The 24,000-nt window shown below is 39.4% G+C and overlaps 1 protein-coding gene across 1 annotated transcript; it reads left to right on the top strand.

The window, feature by feature from the left end:
• Positions 1-38: 38 nt before the first annotated feature.
• On the top strand, positions 39-23,537 carry PLAA (phospholipase A2 activating protein). The gene is made up of 14 exons (XM_005499209.4): positions 39-334; positions 6,671-6,864; positions 8,603-8,703; positions 8,787-8,907; positions 9,230-9,397; positions 10,454-10,589; positions 11,092-11,261; positions 12,301-12,458; positions 13,378-13,597; positions 14,637-14,705; positions 16,275-16,346; positions 17,199-17,300; positions 19,558-19,722; positions 21,233-23,537. The coding sequence occupies exons 1-14, from the start codon at positions 54-56 to the stop codon at positions 21,796-21,798; spliced, it is 2,523 nt and encodes an 840-aa protein (XP_005499266.2). The 5' UTR covers positions 39-53; the 3' UTR covers positions 21,799-23,537.
• Positions 23,538-24,000: the final 463 nt, after the last annotated feature.

Consider the following 24,000-nt stretch of genomic DNA (forward strand, 5'->3'; position numbering starts at 1 on the left):
TAACGGAAGTGCGCCGCTCTGCCCGCGCTCTGCCGCGCGGTGCCTGCCGGGAGATGGAGTCTCACCGCCTCACGCCGGCGCGCGCAGTGACACCTGTTCCGGCGCGGCCCTGGGCGGTTTCCGGTGGCGGCGGCCGCGGCGGCGGGGAGAGTTGCTGTGTCAGGACGCCTGGGCGGCCTCCCGCCATGGCGGGCAACGGCAGTGCGTACCGGCTGAGCTGCTCCCTGCTGGGGCACGAGCAGGACGTGCGGGGCCTGACCTGCAGCCTCTTCCCCCCGGGCGGTTTCGTGTCCGTTTCCCGGGACCGAACGGCGCGGCTCTGGGCTCCTGACGGGTGAGTGCTGGGCCGCTGCGCTTGTCGGCAGCGCCGCCGGCGCTAGGCGGGCCTGTGCGGGAGGAGAGGCGCCTCCGCTGGGGCCCCGCCAGGACGCTCCTCAGGGCCGTGTCTTCCCTTGGACTGTCGCTGTGGATCGGGTGGGTCGGCAGGGACCGGCGAACGGCGGCCTGTGCGCGGCAGCGGAGGCGTCTGAGTTTGTGAGCGCCTGAAGCGTGGCCACTTGCACACCTGCTTTTGGGGAGGGTTGTATTTGCTCAACCCCTTACCTATATGGCGATATTTTAGCGTGCTTTGCAGGTACTAATCATATCTATAAATCTGGGCATCTTTTTTGCCGGTTCTGTTAAATTTAGTTTCCACCTTTTAGTATTCAGTACCAAAGTAATCCTGCAAAGTAACAATGTTGCATTTTTGACAGGCAGTATGCTTTAAATATTTTTAAAAACTCTCTTCTTGCTCTTGCTGCACAGACTTCTTTCTACATAAAATGGATTATGAACCAAAAACTACACAGAAAATTTATGTACACAAAGACACTGGAATGAGAAAAAAATAAAACCAACAGTATTTTCTTTGATATTCATGTTGTGTTGGGTTGTCTCCTACTGGGTTTGTCTTGTTGAATTAACACAGTGAGTTTTTCAGGGTATAGTTACAACCAGAAGAGTTACTGCTAAGCCATGAGAATAGGAGACAGTGGAGATATAGGGTATTGCAGGAAGCAACAGGATATACCTATCATATCATATGTGTGTAGTTTCAAAGTGTGAACTGCATTCTGAAGTTCCTAGCCATGGCTCTTCTTTCCATTGCCTTCCAGGGAAACAGAGATAAATGGCAAATTTGCCTGAATGCTCAAATGTGTGTTTAAATTGATGTCTGTAGCTCTGTAGTTCAAGGGAAGGAAGACTAATCTCATTAATTGTATCTTGTTAAATCTCTCATCACATGGGGAAGAACTGGTTAAATTGCATAGAAATTTATTGCGGGAAAGGGAGTCTAATTCTAATCCACAATTTCTGAGTGCTATGTCAGGAAGACAGGAGTAACCCATGCAGAGTCATAGCATTGGTAGTGATTCTCTCTGCTTTGAACACTCTGAGATTACAGCAGGCAGGGCTCAGTGGGTAGGCAAACTGCTATCTGTTATTTTTGTTATTTAGATTTTACAGGGAGGTATGTTACCTTAATTTGTCTCCTGTATCTTCAACAGAAAAGACATTTTAGAATTGGGAAGAGTATCACGATTTTCCTATGTATTCCAAGCTTTCCAAGTGTCACCGTTTTTTGCAGGGCAACAGCAAAACGTGACGGATGCTCTCTGTTAATGCTCTGCCCTCTCCACTAAGGAAAGGGAATAGGTACTTTCGTATGTAAGTTCTTTAGCTGGGCAACAATAGGGCAGCCCAAACGGGCTCAGGGCATTTGCCACCGTCCGTAAGTCAATATAGAAATAAAGTACCGGCCGCTTTTCCTGTTCAGCTGTGTCTAAGGCCAGCTGTATGGCTTTTACCCTGCAAACTGACTTCATTCACCTTGTACCTCATCAGCTTCTGTGACTTGTCATGTAGGACTCCACACAGCAACTTTCCACTTTTCGTGCTTTCCCACAGAATGGCTGTTTCGATCAGTGAACAGGGCATACCCCCTTTCTTTTTCTGGTAATTCTTAATGCAGTGGAGCTTCTTCAGCCTGCATCGCTTGCTCTCTTCCTGATGACATTCTGAAATCTTTGCCTTCCAGCCAGTCTGTGATCACTTCCAAGATTTCTGGACAATTAGGATTTTGTGTTCAAGCCCGCTGTGTGATTAATGTAGTCCACTTCATGTGGCATTGGTTGCATGATGAGTAGAAGAAACTTTTTCCTTGAACATCCAGCCCAGTACTGGTAGTCAGGGCTCCAGAAGGAGCTGTGCTTTGGTACCAACCACTTCCAAAGCAGCTCAAGCTCTGTCATATGCTGCGAATATTTCTTTTTTGGTTGGAGTATAGTTGTCCTTGGGGCCCTCATGTCCTTGACTCCAAAACCCTAAGGGATGACCTTGAGTCTCACCTGGTGCCTTTTGCTGGAGGCTCCAGGTAGCACCATTATCCCTGGCTACAGTGTAGAGCACATTCTTAATATCTTGTCCTGCCTGGACTGATCCAAGGGTTGCTGCATGTACAATTTCTTGTTTAATTTGTTCAAAGACCTATTGTTTTTCAGGACCTCATTGAAAATCATGCTTCTTTTGGTTCACTTGATAGAAAAGGCACACAGTCTGGCTGTAATCTGGAATATGCATTTTCCAGAAACCCACAGCACCTAAGAAGGCTTGTGTTTTCCTTATTGTTAGCTGGGAGAGACATAGGTGTTGTTTATTCATCATCTGTACTGGGATCTGGCAATGCCCATCTTGCCATTTAATTCCTAAAAGGTGGATCTCTCATGCAAATCCCTTGACTTTACCTCTCTTTATAGGAAATCCAGCTTTCAAAAGAATTTGAATTATTCTCTCACCTGTTGTTCTTTGACCTTAAGCAATCCTACAACAGAGACAGGCAAAGCAGACAGCTGTTTAATGTTCTCAGTCTCTACAGATGCTGTGCCAAAGGCCCACCAATGCCCTTTTCGGTCCTTAAAATACCCTTTTCTGAGGTAGTCTATGCCAGGGATGCACAGAGCATCTGGGCCAGTCACAGTAGGGTGTCTTTCCCACTTATTTCCAGTTAGGCTCACTTCAGTTGCTAATTCAGTCAGCTCCTAGGAACCCCCATCACTCTAGAAATACTGACGAACTCTGTCCCTTTATGATACATTGGTATCAGGTACACTATGTGCTGGTGTCTACCAGGGTTTTATACTGTCATGGTTCTGACATACCAGGCCATCAAACAAATCCATGTAGTCCAATAAACTTGGTTATCCCTCCATTCCACCTGGCTGGAGTCAGGGCCCCTCTGTTAACTCATCCCTGGTAGAGAGAGACAGGAATCCCACTGACCCTGGCTGGAGAGCCACGCACTGGAAATTGGAGCAGCTTCTCTCTTGGGAGTTTTGTTTCTTAGCTCACGTGCTTCTGCCTCTGGGTCAGCCTCTGGTCCCAGTTGCTCATATCTTCTCCTGGTCATGCAGGAAAAAAGTTATGTCACCTTGTGGTGTGTTGCATTTGTTTCAAGCTGGTCCTGCAGAAGGGCATCTTCTCCTAATGGCTGCAACTCGGGCCTGTGCAGGTGGAGAGTATTCTTCATCTTGTACAGTTTGTCACACAGTTTTCAGATAAGTTCTGGCATTTCTCAGCTTTTCCACAGCTGAGGCACAGGCCTGTAGGGAGGAAGGGAGACTGTCTTCATACTGCCTTAGTTAACCGTATCAGCCACGGTGAGTGGTTCTTCTTCTCCCAAGGCTAATATTGCCAATATGTGGGCATATGCCAATGGTCTAGTCTGCACAAACATCCACAGTATAGGTTGAGTATGTGCCATTTGATCAGGATCTACAACTGTATGTGGGTTGCTATGGATTATCTCTCATATAGCTAATTCTCTCAGACACTTAATACCTTTTTCCATGGTGGTCCGTTCGCCTGGGCAGCATCCTTCAAGGGATACCCGTTCTTTACTGCTGGCAAGTTTCACCTCCAGAGGCTTTCAGTTTTTGTTTTCTTTTCTAAGCGCCCTATCAGTGCCACCATCTCCAGCCAGCTATCCCAATTGCATGGCTTCTCTGCCCTCTTAAGTCCAAGCTATCGGGCTTGCTATCCCTGCATCAAAGCAACCAGGTCGTAAGTGCTTCACCTTATGATGACTAAAATCTTTTTTCATACCTTGCAGCTCTTCTAGAGATAAGAAGTGGACAGTTACCTCTGGTTCTGACTCTTCCAGCTCTGATGGCTCTGCTTTAGAAGGACTCTCTCCTCGTTCTTCATCTTCACCTTCCTATACTAGGCGAACTGGTTTTCTTGTGTCTTTCTTCAAGGTTACTGGGGCAACTGATACTGTTGAAGTCTGAATAGCCACAGGACGTGCTGTGGGGGTTTAGGTGACTGCAGTAGCTATCTCTGAGGTTGGTGTAGCTGCAGTATCTGTCACAGAGGTTGCAGTGTCTGCAGTGCTTGTCATGCAGGTCATGGTGGCTGCAGCACTTGTAGAGGCTTCAGTAGTGGTGTTGAGGGCTGAGATTGCATCATCATACATCGTGAAAGTTGAGATGGCTTCACAGCACCTACACCTGCACCAATACTTAATCTTACACCACACCTGAAAAACATTCAGCAGAGCTGATAACAGAAGTATGCTAATTTGATAGACTCAAGAATATCTGAAATTCCCCCAATCTAGTGAAGTCAGATTAGCATAATTAGTCTCTAAATTAAAAATGTAATTATTAACAAGGTCTGCTAGATGGCAGCTGAAGTACTCAGATGAAGTTACTGCCACAGTTCACCTTCTATGCTGCTTCTTATCATCACTTGATAAAAATAAGAGATCAGAGTGGTAACGGCCCATTTTATCATGGCATAGATCAGTACTAAACACCACAGCAAAGCGATGCCTTTCACCCAACACCCAGAATTCATAAACTCCACATAAACACCAGCAAAAAACGCATATAGCAGGTAAAGTAGGATTAAAACTTTTGGCTCTGAACAAAGCTCTGAAAAGACATGATATAAAACTGAGCTTAATGACAAGAAAATCAGCATGATGAAAGCTGTCTGCTTTGATTTCCAGACTCCTTGAAACTCTCGAAGAAAAAAACTGATACTTGCTCAGCTGAGCTTTCCCCAATGTCCTCCCTCCAGAGCCGAGATCTGAACTCAGACCCCTGAGGCTGAGAGTCCAGTACTCTCTCAGTTATGCTACCCAGGAAGCTGCTTTGGTGCTTTGTCAGAGTCCCTCTCAACCCCTCACTCACCCCACACTGGGTGCCATTAAATCTGTCATTGTTTATTGCCGGGCAACAAGAAAGTGTGGCATATGCTCTCTATCAATCCCCACCCTGCCTACTAGGGAAAGAGGAAAAGGAAGGAGAAAAAGGGAGAAAGACTTACAAGTTGCAAAGTTAAAACAGGTTTACTAATAATAAGAGAAGTAATGCAAGATATACAAAACCCATATTGAATCTCCAAGTACCTGTGGTACCTTGCCAGTGGCCGCTGGGCAAACACCAAGAAGGCCTGGACTGGATGCCACAATAGACAGAAACTGGTTTCAGGAATGCCGGAACTCGAATATGGATCAGGATTGTGGACACGACAACAGATGGGGTCCTCTTCAGATGCTGGTCATGGATAAAGAGAGCAAGACCCTTGTGACACCCAGCTTTAAACTATGTATGACACATATGGCGTGGAGTACCTTGTTGGTCAGTTTGGGTCACCGATTCTGTCCACCCTCCCTGCAAGTGCAACCTTTTTACGACACATCACTTGTGGAATATCGGAGTTCTGTCAGTGACCTTGACTGCTATTGCGATAAAATATAAACACGGGCCTTTTCTGCATACCATTCCTACCTTTGGCAGAGTAGAACAGCAGTTGTTATCAGCTCTGAAGTGTCTGAAAAATACACTGTCTGAAAAATACGCAGCTGACTTCAGAAAACATGTAGTTCGTTAGAACTTAAATGGAAAGAAAATTCATTAAAAGTGAATTGGTCTTGTTTTAACCAAAACAAGGACACCAACTATTAGAGTATGAAGGATGACAGTGTCAAATGTTTTTTGGGGTAAAAAAAAAAAGAGAAAAAACAAACAAAAACCAACCACCACAACCCACACATTTTTTTTGTGTGGGGATAGGTAGCTCTTTTCCAGTTAGTGCTATAGCTACTGAGGCTGGATAATGATGAAGAGATAAGGCTGCTGCTTGAATCAGTTATGATCTATTTAACTATTAGGTCTCTACAGTGCTTATAATTAAGAGCTAATAAATAAATTTGGCAGGTAGAAAACTTTCTTCATGTACATGCTCTGTTTTAGGGTGGATTTGGTACATATTTGAGTCATGGGACAGCAAAATATTTCATAAAGGTAAACTGCAACTACTTCTGATAAAGTTGGGCACAGTGTTTGCCGAGAAGCAGGGAAAAACAAAACTATGTCCTTCCAGGCCTATCATTACTGAAAAATAAGTAGAAAACTTTAAATATTGCTTATTGGCTTAGAATGCTGGGATATAATTTTTCTTTTGAAGTTTTCATTCTTTCTAGGTCATCCATAGTATTTATTCATCACAATGCAAGCATAGATATTAATTCAAGTGATGGAGTATAAAACACCTGCTGTATTTCAGTGCCTCAAATAAGTACTGTTTCTGTCATGACTCTGAACTGATTATCGTATATGTTTAGTCCTAACAGGGGATTTGCTGAAATGCACTGTATGAGTGGCCACTCAAATTTTGTATCTTGTGTATGCATCATACCTCCAAGTGACCTCTATCCTCGTGGGCTGATTGCAACTGGTGGCAATGATCATAACATTTGCATTTTCACTGCTGACAACCCAGCTCCTCTTTACATCCTTAAGGGTCATAAGAATACAGGTATGTAGTCATTTTATTTTAGAGTTTGTTGCATAAAAGTGAGCATGATTTCTTAGAGAGGAAATTAAGTTGAAGTTGTAAAACTCAATTTTGATTTATTTGGTATTTAACGTAGCAGACTATGGTTTTTATAATATCAATTCATGCAGTGACAGTTCCTTGCAAGGACTTTAAGTTTGCACTGGCTGCTGGAGCTTTTACTGTGTATGAGAACACATGGCAATGTATAGAATGATTACCCTTTTGCCAAGAGTAGCAGTTTTAAGAAAAAGTTAATTTAAATTTCTACATATTAAGCTTCATTTTTATGTCCAAGTTGAGTCAAGTAGAAAAAGTAAGCTTCCTAGATAAAAAAACTTTAACTGCACATTTTGTTACCCACATGGGGGTCTAATATTAATTGATGCTTTAAGTATAGCAAAGACTAAAAGCTCACTGCAAAAATTTTATCTCTCTTTGGTCAGGTGAGTGTAACGTGTGACATTATATCAACTTTATGTACCTTTTCTTGAGCTATATAATGAAAGATTCAGCAATTTTCATATTAGCATACTAAGTTTGTCTTTTCCTGAGCTGATCTTGTATTTACTAGACCTTTGAACAGTCTAATAATGTAATTAAGTGTTATCAAAAATAAGTATTTCAGGACTTGGCCATTTTGGGCCTTTTTTTTTAACAGTGTTAAAGGACGGCTGTGGAGACTAGTTTGAAAATACCCTGGACTGCTAAGCAGCACCAAAAATTTAATTTTTTATTTTAAACCTCTTGTCTTTTCCTGAGAAAGAAAATAATATCACTGTGTAAGGAGGCATGGAATACCTTATGTACTTTGTCACAAACGTGGGATGAATGTGTAGATAAAATAACATGTGACATGCTTCCTCCAGAGGTGTAAGAAGAGATGAGGTATTCTAGGCAAGTTATAGATTTCCCTACAAAAAATATTTGTAGCAGCTCTTACAATAATGCAAAACATTTAAAAATGTAAAATTACATTAATTGTAATATCTATTTTGAAGTGTGGAAAAAGAAGGACATGACAAGCGACAGGGGTCAGTTCCCACTGTGGAATGACAGAACCAAGAAACATAAAGCCATACTTTCCTTTTATGAACAATTAGATGGACACAGCACTCTCTGTTTATGACTTAGATATTTTGGTAAATTTAGTAGTGTGACCTTATTAGCACCATATGTCTTCAGTTTTATACCTGTGTATCACTGGAACATTTGCAGATTATCTTTTTGCTAAATCTTTAAATGTTACCACAATTTCTTGGTAGTAGTATTTTGCCTTCCAAGAAGATGAGCTAAATATTTTTTATGAGAGATGTTTCTTCTTGAGGACATAAATTAATACATGCTGATGAAATCCAGGCTTTTTCTATAATCTTAAAACTAAACATTTGCATTAATTCTGTGTCTTGACTAGTTATCTAACCCATTTGTCAACATATTCTAGTCTGAGGAGGAGAGATCTGGTATGAAGAGAAATTTAAAATACGAATGGCAAAAAAAGATGTGAAAATTTGTAGTCTAAGGTGAAGAGATTTTAAGACAGCTCCTTTCTAGGTTGCAGTGCAACTGCAGTTTCACTTAATCCTTTCCTGAACTCCTCAACACCAAATGTGCCACTAAACCCTAATAAATCTCCTTAAAGAAATATCTTTAAATTGCCAGTATGAGATTGGTGGCAATGCAGGAAACTTGCCAGTGCTGATTTGATCGTTCATTCCAGTTTGCAGCCTTTCATCTGGGAAATTCGGCACATTATTAAGTGGATCATGGGATACAACAGCCAAAGTCTGGTTGAATGACCGATGTATGATGACATTACAGGTATGAAGTTCCTCTCCATGGATATAAAATAGGTGCTCTGATTTTGATTCTCACAAGTTTCATGATGTTGGGTTTTTTTGCAGGGTCATACAGCTGCAATATGGGCAGTGAAAATACTGCCTGAACAGGGATTGATGTTGACTGGTTCAGCTGACAAAACTATTAAACTGTGGAAGGCAGGCAGATGTGAAAGGACATTCACTGGTACGTATTGCTGCAGTTGGTAATTTAATCAGGTTTGTGTGCTCTTTTAAAAATAGAAAAAATTTAAAACCCCACAAAACCATAGGTAAACTGAACAAGTTTTCAGATGTATTTTTAAAGTGTCTCAAGTTGTATGCCCAGAAATCACATCACCTTAAAAAAATAGTTTTTTTTCAGGGAATAGGGAGCAACAAATTGTTTTTTTAAAAAAACCTTCTACCATAATGAAGATTGGTTGTCAGGATGTGATTTAAATAAAAATAGTATGCTGCTGATAATGGAAGGAAAAACTGCATTAAAATTTTGCCTTTCTTTTGTAAAGGACATGAAGATTGTGTGAGAGGCTTAGCTATTCTCAGTGAAATGGAATTCCTTTCCTGTGCTAATGATGCAAGTGTTCGAAGATGGCAGATCTCTGGCGAGTGCTTGCAGGTGTATTATGGGCATACAAATTATATATACAGCATCTCTGTTTTCCCTCAAAGTAAAGGTAAGATTGTTTTAATGAATATTATGCAGCCTTATTCCAAAATGAAACAACAAGGTAGGCATTCTCTACTTCTATGGAGATGCCACAACTAGAGATCTCAGGTAGCATTTAATTGCTGTCTTTGCTTTAGCATAAATAATTTTTAAAAATACTGAGTTTCACTCCAAATCACACCTCAGCAGAATTGCTCTGGCAGCAGGTAAGATGAAAGGGCCTGCGTTATGCCTGGAAGGCTTAAGCAAAATTTTGGTGAAGTGACAGGCGAAACTGTTGTCTAGGTTGCCACCTGTATTTCAGCACTGTTACAGAGTGCTGAAATGGTAATGTATAGCATACCAGTTTGCGATAATGTAGATTTAAGACTTCCACAGGAAGTTTTCGAAGTGCATTGTGCATAGTGTAGGTTAAGAATTTTGTTTATGGGGCTTAATTGCGTTTGTCTTTGGAGTTAGAGGTTTAGAGGTTCAGAAGTAGCTGTTGCAGACAGTTGCAGAAGAAATTCCAGGTCAGTGACCTTTGTTTGGCTTATGGGACACTTGCGTGTTTGTTCAACAGGTAAAGTGCGTGTAGTTTAGTGGATGTGTGTGTCATAAATCTCTCATGCCTTAAAATTCCTCATTGAGAAGTTTGTAGACTTTTGAGAGTCTTTATGCATGTTTCCTGAAAAAGCAGGCCTACCTTGCAAAAATCTAAATTTAAAACAAATGTCAAACTATGCAAGTACAGTGTAAGATGGTTACAAAATAGTTCAAATTTCTTTAAGCTCTTAAAAGAAGGAAAGAATCTTTTGTTTGTCTTAAACATAATTTCATTTCCTATCTGACTGCTTAGTGTGCAATTTATGCACTTTATTTTTTTTTCTTAAAGACAGTTATGCAGTGTCTTTCTTTTAGCTCTCCTTTGAAATGGAGAGAAGTATTAAATTGTAAAAATATTCTTTTACTGTCCTAGTTTTTAGACATGCAGTTGCAGAATGGCATCTACTATTATAGTACATTAAAAATATACTTTAAAATTTTGCTCTTTTGTTTTGTTTTGTTTTGTTTTGTTTTCCAGATTTTGTAACTACTGGAGAGGATAGGTCTCTTAGAATCTGGAAACATGGGGAATGTGCTCAAACAATCAGACTCCCAGCTCAGTCTGTGTGGTGCTGCTGCGTGTTAGACAATGGTGACATCGTCGTTGGTGCAAGGTACCCAGGTTTTACTCTCCAGTGTATTTTATATGTAAATCTGCAGACCCTTGATGAAATGGCAAGCGTCACTTTGGGTATCAGTTTCATCTAGATTTAAAAATACACTCATCAAAGTGTGTGTGGGGATTAAATTTAAACATGTGCTATATTTCATCCAGAAAGTCATTCTTGTGTTACGTGAATTGCAGAGGTAGAGTTCTTTGGGAATGTGGTAAACCATGAATAGACTGAGAAGGCACTTAGAAATACTGTATAAAGAACCATTTTGATAGGTTTGTCCTGTCTTGATTTTTAAATTACACTACAGATAGCATTACTTGGTTAAGTTCTTCTCTGGATGCTTGTAGTGTGAGAGAAAATTCCTTTCCTAAAAATAATTGGGAGGGATTGTTAGAAATAATGATGTTTTCTCATGAGATAGAACTCACCATTAGAATGTATGTAATAATGTAGACATTTAAAATAGTATTCTTGTTTGAATGTTTTTCTCTCTATTCAGTGATGGAATTATAAGGGTGTTTACACAGTCTTTGGAACGTACAGCAAGTGCTGAGGAGATTCAAGCTTTCGAAAATGAGCTTTCCCAAGCATCCATTGACCCTAAAACTGGTGATTTAGGGGATATTAATGCTGATGACCTTCCTGGAAGAGAACATCTTAAGGATCCTGGTAAGTTATTGTACTTTTGTCATGTTAGAGATGCCTTCAAATCTTGGTTCTGAAGTATTGAAACTTTCCATAGTTTCCAAAATTAAGGCTTTGCTCACTTTCAATAGACTTGCTGAAGAAAACAGCTTAATTTTGCCCTGCTATCCTTTCATTGATTCTTTTGGAGGCAAGACTCTTGTTTAAGTGTGGTGTTTGTGTTTTGGTTTTGTTTTGTTTGTTTGTTTGTTTGTTTTGTTTGTTTGTTTGGGTTTTTTTTTGTGGTTTTTTTTGGGGGGGGGGTTGGTGTGGGTTTTTTTTTTTTTTTTTTTAGACTAAAATAATAAAAATATTTCTCTTATGAGATAATTTAGAAACAGGTGTAAGTCAGGAATCTGTGCTGTATTCAAGATGTTTGGATCCGTTATGCCAGCTGTGCCAGTAGTATATGAGACAGTTATGTGATTTGCAAAAGGACGGATGAATGTGGATTTTTTTACAAAAAAGAAAAGCAGATGTACATTTTCTGCTTGAGCTTTTGGCTTGAAAATATAGTTTGTCTTGATTGACTCAGTTTACAGTTTCCAGGTAGTTGGGAGATCCCTGAGAATACAGTGGAAGTAGTGGTAGTTACAATTACTCTTAAATACACAAATACCTTTTCCCAAGGCGAAGTAACCAGTGAGTTATTTATGGCACTTGCTCATATCAGCAAGTGGCATAAATTTAAAATTGTATGAAGCTTCCCATCTTATTACACTGTGGGAGAATATCACCCTTCTTGATTGTCATCTCCCTGGGAAAATGGTAAATTTTTGAAAGGCTTGACTTAAGGATTGCTTTTGCAACTTAGTCTGATGGCAGATACCATTACTGTGATTGTAAAATACTGTTGTCAGGATTTCTGCTGTTCTTGTTGCAACACGTCGTATCTGGTCACTTCCTGTGCTGTGGCTGCCTTTTCATCTTTAAATTTGGGTGCTATTTGAAGCCTTTTTTTTCCTCTCCTAAAATAAATCATAGTATTGAATTTCTTTAAACTCTTAAATATTTCTGTCTACAGGAACTAGAGATGGACAGACACGGCTTATTAAAGATAATGGGAAAGTAGAAGCATATCAATGGAGTGTTAGTGAAGGAAGATGGATAAAGATTGGTGATGTTGTTGGTTCTTCTGGAGCCACACAACAAACATCTGGAAAGGTTTTATTTGAAGGAAAGGTATACACATACTTTAAATGGTTTTATTCCTTCCTAAGTAAAATGTTTAATTTTCCATTAAAAATTCCAGTCTTTGTTTAGATAAAATGTAATTTAGAGAGTAGATATTTGTTGGTACTTTTTTTGTCTTCTTTGATCTATGAAAACTCAGATGTCAAAGTATAAATAAGTACTACTTGCTTTATTACTTTTGAGACATGTTTTGTAAAATGAGCAAGCCAATGAAGACAAATTATTTTGTAGAAAGATAAACTATTAGTGGAGAAATTATCAAGTTCTCTAGTATTTGTCGCTGATACTTTGGAAAATTAAAATTAACTTCCTTTCTGAAGGGAGTGAAGCATACAATTTATAATGTGAGGTATACCTAAAATATTAGATACTAGGCTTTCTGTAGTAACTTGAATCTAAAGACACATAAGCTGAAAAATGTTTACTTTTCTGAAATAAACACAGAAAAGTCTCTGTCTAGTGCCAGCACAGAAGGAATGACTTTGTGACACTTATATTATCTCTTACATGGTTTAAAGAAACCTTAGGAATTTGTGCTTTTCTAGGATTAGAAGTGTGCTTTTAAGACTGAAGTTTTTTGAGGCATCTGACTGCCCTGTAGCTTTGCAGGCAGCCAGGCCTGTTCACCTGTCCATGAGAGTTACCTGATGCATCTCTTTTGTAATATATCTGCACACATATTATCATGGTATGTTGTTCTAGCCTAGTGTTGAAACAGAATTCTGGAAAACAATGGGGTGTGTTTTTTTTTTTTACTTGCAGCCTGTGTAGGAGAGTAGTATTGCTAAAATCAGTATGAAAGTTTTTAGGCTTAGCCTTGGGCCATTATTAGTCAGCAGTTGATACATTTTAATGTAAAAACTGCTGACAAACTTATAATTTGTTTTTATTTTTACTCTGCATAAAGGAGTATGACTATGTTTTCACTATTGATGTAAATGAAAATGGGCCTTCCTACAAACTGCCATATAATATCACTGATGATCCTTGGCTGACTGCATACAACTTCCTGCAGAAGAATGATCTGAATCCTATGTTTCTGGATCAGGTGGCCAAGTTTATTATGGACAACACTAAGGGGCAAACACTGTTGAGTACAAGTGCTCAATTTTCAGATCCGTTTACAGGTAAAAAAAATTACACTTAAGTTATGACATCAGCTACTGCTCACAGTTTTGTTTCATAAGCAACTTGTTCAGGATGCACTCCAACCCATCTTCCAGATCATTAACGAAGATATTGAACAGGACTGGATGTCCCAGTAACTGCCTTCCAGCTGAATGTCGTGTCATTGATACCACCCTCTGGGCTTGGCTGTGCAGCCAGTTTTCAGTCCACCTCGCTGCCTGCTCAGGCAGACTTTAATATATATAGCTCTTGCACTTCTTGTACTTCATGTCCTCAAACGATTGAGGGAAAGGCACAGATAGATCTGACAAGAAAAATATGAGAACTTGACAAACTTCTGAAGTATTTGCCAGAACAAATTTTCAACAAAATTCTGGTTAAGCCACTTGTATTTTTCAATGTAGTCTTGTTTTTTTCCAGTGGAAGAAAACTCCACTTTTTATATTATTCTAAGAGGTGGCCAGGTCTTGTCAGGGCATTTAATAAAATACAAAAAATTAGCTCGAGAATGGACTGAAACTGTGAAATACATAAATGACCCTTTATCAGGCAGGACATGGAATGACAACAAATCAGTTACTCATAAGATTAATGACGTTAATTACAAAATGAACCCCTCTTTATTTCAACTAGTTCCACAAAGATGAAGTTAGGAATAAAATCTCATTAAAAAAATAGAGCTAAATCTTTTTCTTGCAATGAACTCGAAATCAGAATACAGACTGCTTATCAGGTTCAGAGTTATCTCATGGAGCTGCAGTCATCTGAACTTACATACTTTTGATTTGGCTGTGTCCAAATGTGTAATGCATTTGCCCCAGAAAACAAATTGGTGACCCTGAAATAGGTAGGAAAATTTGTTCAGCATTAAGAGACTTCTTCATAGATAGGATCAGATCTATTTTAATGCCACAATAAACAATAAGATATATTTGATGTTTGGCTTTGTTTTTGAGCTGCTTGTGTCTGAAATGTATTGACATTTTAATAGCATCAAGCTGTGTATAGTAGTCATTGCTTTTCTTACTGTTTTACTAGGTGCTGGACGTTATGTTCCAGGCTCTTCATCTGGATCAAGTACAATACCTGCGACAGATCCATTTACAGGTGATGTAAAATTCATAACCTGTCTTGCTAGCATTTAAAATGTGTATTTTGTCATGTTCAGTTGCATTCAGTGTTTGGCTCCAAACCACTATTTCTTGCAGTTCTCCATTTGGGGAAGTAGAGTGGGACAGACTGATAAGGTGGAGTCTGCTACTGTCAGAGCATGTCCAGATCTTTTTTAGCAGAGGAGAGCTTTCTCTGTCTCCTCTGCCTCATGTCACTCTGTCCTCTACAGCAGAGAAGTAACGTCATAAACCTTAGGTTTTGTCAGACTCTCATATGCGTGGCAACACAGGAATGGGTATATTCATAGAACTAGTTTCCTTTTTTTCCTTATTATTGCTTTCTTTTCTTATCACATGACTTTTATTGGTACCTCCAACACTAAATTTTGGATTCTAACCCTCCCTGGCATAGCTAGTTTAAAGTCCTCCTCACAAGTTCAGCAAACCTGTTTGCAAAGACATTCCATCCTCCTATTCCTGATCAGTATCTCTTGCTCTTCAAAGAGGGTCCTGTTGTTGTTGATGTCAAACTCCTGCCTGCAAAACCAGCCATGCAGCAAGTTGGTGACCCACTTGATGAGTCAGTTTCTACTCAAGTATTTTTGCATTGCTGGCAGCCATCAAAGAAACACCACCTGGGCTCTTTGCCCTTGCCCACAGAGCTCTCTAATCACTCTTTATACTCTCCAGGACTTCCTTGACAGTATCACTGATGCCCATGTGGAAGAGCAGCAGGGTAATAGTCTGAAGGCAGTGCAGGGCTTGTCAGTCTCTCTGCAGCATCCTAGCCCCCTGCAGGCACAAACCTCCCAAGATATTGGGTCATGTCAGTAGATGGGTGCCTGCACAATCTGCAGGAGGAAGCCCCCAACACTGCTCCTTGTCTTTCCCCTTTTTGCAGACACAAGGTGCAGTCTTAGCTGCCTCTGATGCATCCCCTGTTGGGTGTTTGTCCTCACCAGTGCCAGGGCCCTGTGCCTGTTCTGCATTTGCCGATCTACAGGTGGACGAGAAGCCTTTGTGCTCTTGCCAAAAGCCACAACCATCAGTCTTCCTCATCTTGACAGTCTTTCTCTGTTCCTGTTCTACTGTGGTCCCCAGCTGTATCTCCTCCCTTGCCTTGTGTGGCTCAGGCTGTGGTCTCTGCAGATGCAAAGACCCTGTGGGTCCTTCAGCTGAGGCCTCAGTGCCAGAGTCTGCTTCCCACAGGAGAGGCTACTACTGACCACAGGCACAGAGAGAAGCCAGGCCTGGGCAGCGGTGCCCTCCCTCTGGCATTTGTCACAGATAAGGTATCTGCTGTGCTGAGGGTCTTGGCCATGCCAGAATGTCTCCCAGCTGTGGGTCACTGAGCTTGCAAATGCGATCATCACCACGAGTACCACCTTCACACATACACGTAGATTTAATCCTTAAATTTCAGGAAATGTTGAATGAAGACTTCTTTTTAATTCCCTTAGTGCAAAATAGCACCTTTAATAGTGATATTTCAAAAGTAGTAACTGATTCAGGTATACCTCTGGTATTTAAAGTGGTGTTTAAAGAGCATAATATCTCTGTTCAGGTGCTGGTCGCTATGTTCCTGGTTCAGCATCAAATGCAGTAGCTCCAGTGGGTGGGGTTGATCCATATACAGGTAAGAGATGATACCTGCTGATGAAAAGCATTCCGGATCTTTTGTTTAATTTTTTCCTTTGACACAGATTCTATATTGAAGCAAATTTAAACACAACGAAAAATAATGAGCCAGTTGAAGCTGCTTATACTCTGGAAATTATTCAGAAAAAAAAGGATAACAGAGACTTCCTTTACACATAGGAATCCTGCACAGAACCTTTAAAATATAGGAAAGTAATCTGATTTTTAGAGAATTTTTGGTTTCCTACTAGTTATGTTGTTGATCAAATAAATTAATATAGGTACTTAAGGAAAATAACACAGTATCAGCCACAATTCACCTGTGATTCTAGGAAATCATTGTAAGTCATAGATTAAAGCTTTTTATAGCGCTTTTTCTAAAGAGATTTCAGGCTGCTATTTTATGTGTTGTAACTTGGTCATATCTGCAAATCCTCCAATATATAAATGCTTTGCCTATTCATTATGAAAGTAATCAAAAGATGAGATTTCAGGGGAAGCAGGGATCTTTATGCTAAAATGACCCTTCCCATTTCATGTCTTAACTACAGTATCCTTTCCTATGAATAGCTGTGTATTCAGTTCAGGTAATTCAGAAATCACTTTTAATAATTTACACATGCATAGTAAATTTTTACATTGAGAGAGAACTGTTTTTGAAGGTATTGCTTTAAGCTTTAACCTTTGAATGTGAAAATAATGCAAGGAATGATAGCTATTTGCTAAGCATTCAGTTATTTTAAAGATATTTTTCTGAATAATGTCCAGCTGGAGAGACTTACTGGTAGTCTATTGTTTGATGTCAAACAATTTGGTACACTGTTGAACTTCTAATATTTCCTTTATGCAGGAATGGGCGCCTACCAATCAGCTGCAGCGAAAGTTGAAAATATTTATTTTCCAAAGAAGGATGCTGTCACCTTTGACCAGGCCAATCCTACACAGATACTGGGTCTGTGTTTTAATTTCAAGAATGGTTTTATTTTTCATCTATCTGAAGTAACTTCATTTTTGATCTTTTCAAAAAGCTAAGTGATTTCACATAGCTTTCGTAATGTTTCTTGGTTTTGACATTTTGAAACTGCATTCAGCACTTTAATGGTGCGTGTATTTGAAGGCTTAGGAGCATGAGTAGATTTTAAAAGCACTGTCAAATATAGGTCATCCAGTTTTTTCCTATTGGATTATGTCTGCTGTTATTTAGTGTCTTTTTTGGTTACGCTGGTGTATTTGAATACTGTACTTTTTTCTTCCTAGCTCCTGGAAATGTGAAATCCCTTTCTGATTTTGCTCATGAAAGTTGTAGTTCACCAGGCAGCCATATAGTATAATCTATGAAGTTTTAAAGTAGGGCATTTTGCAGTTTCACAGGTTGTAACAGTCACTTCTGTATTTAAGCAGAACACTCTGGATAACAGAAAAAGAAAACCATTTACAGTATTTAGTAATTATGCACATTTTTGGTAAATTATATTATTGTCTTCTTTTTCCTTCTTTTTTGCCATGTTTCATTCCTAGTGTCTCTTTTCTGTATCTTCTGTAAGTGTTCCACAGAATCTCTACCCTATTTGTCACTGGTTTATTTCAGTATGTTTCCGTGGAGTGCTGTAGTACATTTATGGGGTTTGTAAAACTAGTTTGTATTCACAGTGTACCTGCCTTGAAGATCTCCAAATTAAAAGTCTCTTGCTTCCTTTCCTCCCCTTCATATACACAGCTTGAAAATATTGTAATTGTGTAGATAGCCTGACAAGGAAACTTAAAAAATAAGATTCTGCTTTTTACAAAAAGTAAACCTTAACCTTTATCCAGCTTCTTGAAGAGGGCAGGCTCCTGGCCTTACAGTCATGGAATCATAGGATGGTTTTGAACATCATCTAGCCCAACCCTCCTGCCATGGGCAGGGACACCTTCAGCTAAATCAGGTTGCTCAGAGCCCCATCCAGCCAGGCCTTGAACACTTCTAGGGATGAGGCATCCACAACTTCTCTGGATAACCTGCTCCAGTGTCTCTCTGGGTTTAAAACCATTAACCCTTCCCCAATGACTACAGGCCCTGGTAAAAAGTCTCCCTCCATCTTTCTTAAAAGCCCCCTTTATAAATCGAAAGGATGCAATAAGATCTGCCTGGAGCCTTCACTTCTCTGTGCTGAACAACCCCAACTCTCTCAACCTGTCCTGGTAGGAGAGCTGTTTCATTCCTCTGATCATTTTTGTGGCCCTTCTCCGGACCCTGTCTAACAAGTCCATGTTCTTCTTGTGCTGGGGACTCCAGAGCTGGACGCTTAAGGGAGCGGACAATGACATCCCTTGACCTGCTGGCCACACTTCTTTTTCTGCACCCCAGGATACAATCAGCTTTCTGGGCTGCAAGTGAACATTTACTCCACTCTGGTGGAGTAATACACTGCATCAGTTTATTTTTGTTGAGTGTTATTAAAGGATAACCATATTAGGTTTCTGAAGCTTAGAATCTGAATATTAGATTTACTGAGTTCGCTGCAGACTGGAAACAGTGCACGGTTAAATACACTTGTAAATCTTATGGTTGGGCTGGGATGGATTTAATACTTGTATTTTTTTTCATAGAGGCCCACAGTTGATTTTTTGTGCATACTATAAAGCTCAAAAGGGTGTACTAATATAATGCTGCCTGCTTGTGTCTTTATTGACATGACTGGCAGGTGCTTAATGCTAGATCCATTTTAAGGAAAATGCTGTACATTAAAATAATTTTTCCAATACTTTGATTTTTAAATTACATTCGAATTTGAATATAGGACATAGTGCAATCTTATTTTGCTTATGGCAAATAATAAAAATACAAAAACTGTGATCACACTAAGAACATATAGTTTCTTTATTGTTTTTACTACCTAGTAATAGAAAAGAGCAAAAAACAAATCATATTTCAGTCATGAAAGCTAGTGGTCTTGTGATTCTTTTTTGCATTTTTGCCTGCATGTAGGCTAAGATGTGAACTCTAAATCTCTGTGTTGCAGCATTAGAGGAGGCTTAATAGTAGCAATCATTGAGATGATGACCCTAGGAAAAGTAATGTTTAAAATTCTAGCACCCCCCAAAAAAAGGGGAAAAAAACCCAGTTGCAGTAGTTGTAACTTGTTTGTAAAGTGCTATTCTTTCATTCATGATCTAGATTTGTGAAGTTCTAATATCAGAAAGCCATGCCTCTTCTCTTGGTCTTACAGGGAAGTTAAAGGAACTCAATGGCAGTGCAACTGAAGAACATAAGCTTACAGAAGATGACTTGATAAACCTAGAAAAATTACTGTCTGCAACATGCAACACCTCTGCAGAAACACCCACAGCACAGCAACTTCAGACTTTAAGGAGAGCAGTTAACTGGCCTGAAGGTAGACACTTGCAATTATTTTTTGTACCGCCATCTCATTGAGACTTCAGTGTGAACTGAAAGTCTTGTTATGCTGTCTGTTATTCAGTCTGTCCCAAAGAGTTTGTAACCCAAGTAGATGATAAACAGGTGTTAATAGCACTGATCAGTAGAAGGGGCAGTGGCATGAATTGCAAAATTGGGAACTGGGTGTCAGGTTTTGTTGTTGGCATAACAGTGAATAGAAAGGAGAAGGGTGATATAAACATCAGTTCTGGTTATTTCATTAGCAGGAGCATCCTCAAGAGAGGTGTGAGGCTTGTTTTGCAATAGAGCAAACAAGTGTCAGGTTGGCGTCCTAAGTAATCATTGAATGAGAGATGAAATTATGGAGATAAATTGTTTTAGAAATCTCAAAAGTAGCTCCTGTTTAATATGGTAGAAAAGAATTTACTGAAGCTAAGTTATGTGGTCAGAGCTGTATTAGTGAAGTGACATTCTGAATGAATGCAAGTAGAGGCGAAATAATTTCATTTGATAATGTATTGTTGTCAGCACTGATGGATTAAAAAGACTATTTTGGTTGTTACATTCTGGAAAAAATGGATGCATTGCATATGCAAATACCTGAGTATGCAGTTAAAATGAACTGCTTTCTTGCAATTGCAGTTAAAGATTTATTAACAGGAAGAATATTTTGGTATTAAAAATCCATATTCCTTATATAACATCACTTAATCAAACTATATTCTGCACAGATGTGAGCTGGTGATTACTGTTGTCTTCATACCTTTCAGACTGTATATTGTACAAAGTGTTAACTCTCAATATTCTGCATATCTGCAGTAAAAACTGCTCAATAATTAGCTAGGCAGGTTCAGCTTTGATTTGGTTATAAGCATGGGATACCAGTAGTAGACCCAACGATATGTTCCAAATTTGGTAAAGTAGGGGGAAACTACTGAACAAACTCTTTAAGTTCAGCTTCCTTACAATGATTACCAGCTGATCAGTTGAGGACCTTTTTTTTTCCTTTGCAATTATGTCTGAGAGTTGAAGGTAGTCTAATTTTTTTTTTTTCTCATTTCTCTTTCTGTAAGCACTTTTGTTGCTGTACCTAAACTGAAAGATATGGAATGAGAACAAGATGCTGCTTGTGTAGAGGTGTTCAGTCACTGAGAATCTTTCAAAGACCTTTCTGGATTAGTTATATTTTGTGCTTGCCTTCAGTGTTATCAATTGCAGCTTTGAGGAAAGATTTTAAGATTCTTTGCAAAGCACTGTGTTTATCCTAAATTAAGGAGCATCTTTTTTTTGTGATTAATGGTAGTGTCACTACAATGGGTTTGTCAGTACTTGTCTCTATGAATTTCAAGCAACTTGTATTTTACCTGAATCTCTTCTTGCATTAAACCGTTACTGTCTCTTCCCAAAAATAGGGGTTTAAGAATGCCTATATCCGAAAGAAACTCAACAGCACATTTCCACATAATACAATATTAACACTAAAATATTTTTGTTTTGTTTCTTAGATATTGTATTTCCAGCCCTAGACATTCTTAGATTGTCTGTCAGGCATCCCACTGCGAATGAGAACTTCTTCAGTGAAAAGGATCACGTACAATTTATCGTCCTTCTCCTTAAATTTCTGAACCCTAAAGGAAAGCAAGCAAACCAGCTGTTGGCACTTAGAACTTTTTGCAATTGTTTTGTCAGCCAGGCAGGCCAGAAGCTCATGATGGAACAGAGAGATGAAATAATGACACAAGCAATAGAAATGAAATCAGCCAATAATAAGAATATCCACATTGCGCTTGCAACACTGACATTGAACTATGCCGTATGTTTACATAAAGTCAACAACATTGAGGGCAAAGCTCAATGTTTATCAGTAATTGGCACAGTTATGGAAGTAGTTCAAGACCTTGAAGCTGTTTTTAGACTGCTCGTGGCTCTTGGGACGCTAATCAGTGATGATACAAATGCTGTGCAGTTAGCTAAGTCTCTTGGAGTTGACTCTCAAATAAAAAAGTATGCCTCTGTATCAGAACCGGCTAAAGTAAAGGAATGCTGTAGGTTTGTTCTTAATCTGCTATAATTATCTGTTTTACTTAGCAGTTGAGAGACACAGCGTATGCAGAAAAGAGTATGATTTTATTCATATTTTGTGACAGACTATAATTGAGAAAATACTGCTGCAAGATACACATCAAATAAAAATTTTTACACCGTTTGTCATTTGATTGCTTTTCTGAAGTCTGCAGTGCACAGGATCTTTGCAGAAGTCCTGACGTAGCTCAGATTAAAACAGAATAGTTTGGGTTGGAAAGGACCTTCAAAGCTCATCTAGTCCAAGCCCCCTGCCATGAGCAGGGACATGTTCACCCAGATCAGGTTGCTCAGAGCCCCGTCCAGCCTGGCCTGGGATGTCTCCAGGGATGGGGCATCTACCACACTGGAAACAGATCACCAAGAAGTTAAACCATCTCAGCACTTACAGGTCATCTTCCTTTTTGAAACATTGTTTTATGGCTTTTACTGACTTTAATCTAGAACTAGGTGACTTTTTGAGGGTTAGGATCTACGTTATGCTTCACTGATAAGTGAATATCTTGTAAAATTGCTTGAACTTCTATGAAAGTTTTTACATTACTTTTAATGACAGGAATACTCCACTAGCTGATAGCAAGTGTTTAAAGTATGTTGTAAAATATTAGATTATTTTTTTCATTAAAGTCATCATGAAGAGTGGGAGAGAAATTTAGATCCAGAGAACAGACTAAGCAGCAGAAACTGGTTTCCTAGAGATATGGTTGATACCCCATTCCTGATGGTGTTTAAGAACCATTTGGACAATGCCTTTAATAACATGCTTTAACTTTCGGTCAGCTCTTGGGTGGTCAGACAGTTGACTAGATCATCATTGTACGTCCCTTCCAACCGAAATATTCTATTCTAAACTGTACAAATGTAAAGTCAAGTAGCTTTAACATAATAACTGTGGTGACTCTGAAAGGGGATAATAATATTTTACAGCTATTCCAGTAGATTCAAGATGTTCGGCACAAAAGGGGGATGTTCTTTCCTACCACTCCAGCAAATGTTGCACTTTGGTTTAGAATTAAGATGAAGTCAAGATGGTCAGTGTTCAAGTTACATTTTTTCATTAGACTAAGAGAATGGAAAACATGAAAAAAAAAATGAGATCTTCTGGCACATGGGTTCTTCATCACGATACTTACCAGTCTGCCTCATCTGTGCCAGATTTTGTGACTGAGAGCTCTAGCTTCTTCTGCTCCATCTAACCAAACTGTCTGAATTACTACATACCTACTTTCAGCAAACCTTGTTTCTTAGATCCTTAATTGCACACTTGTACTGTTATACTTCTGGTGAATTTCCAGATATGTATTCTCACAGTTTTGGTCACGGCCTTAGTCACAGATTCTCTCATTCGGTCCATTGCAGGTTCATGTATATGGCAGTCGATGAGATTATTTGGGATTTATAGTGCTTAACAATAGATCAACCCCTTCCTGGGAAAACATTTAAGAGGGTACCTTTAGGAAACCTGTCTGTTAAATAATGTGCCTGTCTGTTGAATTTTGGTTGCCTACTATACAATTGTTCTTGGAACTCTAGCTTTTTAATGTTGTGCTTTTTAACTGTCTTTGTACCTGTGCTATTTTAAGAAATCTATACTCATCTATCATTTTTGTTTTGTTATTGTGGGATTGCTCTGTTACAGATTACCTCTTTACGTGAAAATTGTCATGAATTTTCCAGACCAAAAATTAATGTTTATATGAATAAATATACTCTTGCAACTTCAAGAAATTGTATGTTGAGAGATACTACAAAATCAACTTAAATTTGCAGGGAAATGATGTGGCACACAAAAAAATCCTTCATCTGGGGACCGCAGCACTACACGTTAGGCAAGATAGACAAAGCAGGCCAGAAATATTTGAAGGACAGCTGCTGCTGCTGCAGGGTACTGCGATACTAGGCTGTTCCACAATTTAGCATTGTTTGAGGGAACAGAGGGATGGGGGGACATCGGATTCCACCCCCAGAGGAATTGTCCTTGGAGTGTCTGTCTACATGTAGAGGGGCAGGCAGTGGGGGTAATGTGTAAAGGAGGCAATGGGGAAAAAAAAAAGGTACAGTATGTTGTGAGATCTCACAACACAGGTGTTGTTTTCCAGTTGACACAGAAGCATGTTGGTGTTCTTATGCCTTCATGCATATGTGCAGTAGCTTTCAGCAAGGATTTTGCCAAGCTAGCAAAACTAGGTAC

The sequence above is a fragment of the Columba livia genome, chromosome Z (genome assembly GCF_036013475.1).
Source record: "Columba livia isolate bColLiv1 breed racing homer chromosome Z, bColLiv1.pat.W.v2, whole genome shotgun sequence".
Lineage (NCBI taxonomy): Eukaryota > Metazoa > Chordata > Aves > Columbiformes > Columbidae > Columba > Columba livia.

Coding starts and splice junctions, on each gene's coding strand:
- PLAA (XM_005499209.4), top strand. CDS start 54: ATGGAGTCTCACCGCCTCACGCCGGCGCGCGCAGTGACACCTGTTCCG. Junction 13,598..14,636: donor ATTTTCAGATCCGTTTACAG/GTAAAAAAAATT, acceptor CTGTTTTACTAG/GTGCTGGACGTTATGTTCCA. Junction 14,706..16,274: donor TGCGACAGATCCATTTACAG/GTGATGTAAAAT, acceptor ATCTCTGTTCAG/GTGCTGGTCGCTATGTTCCT.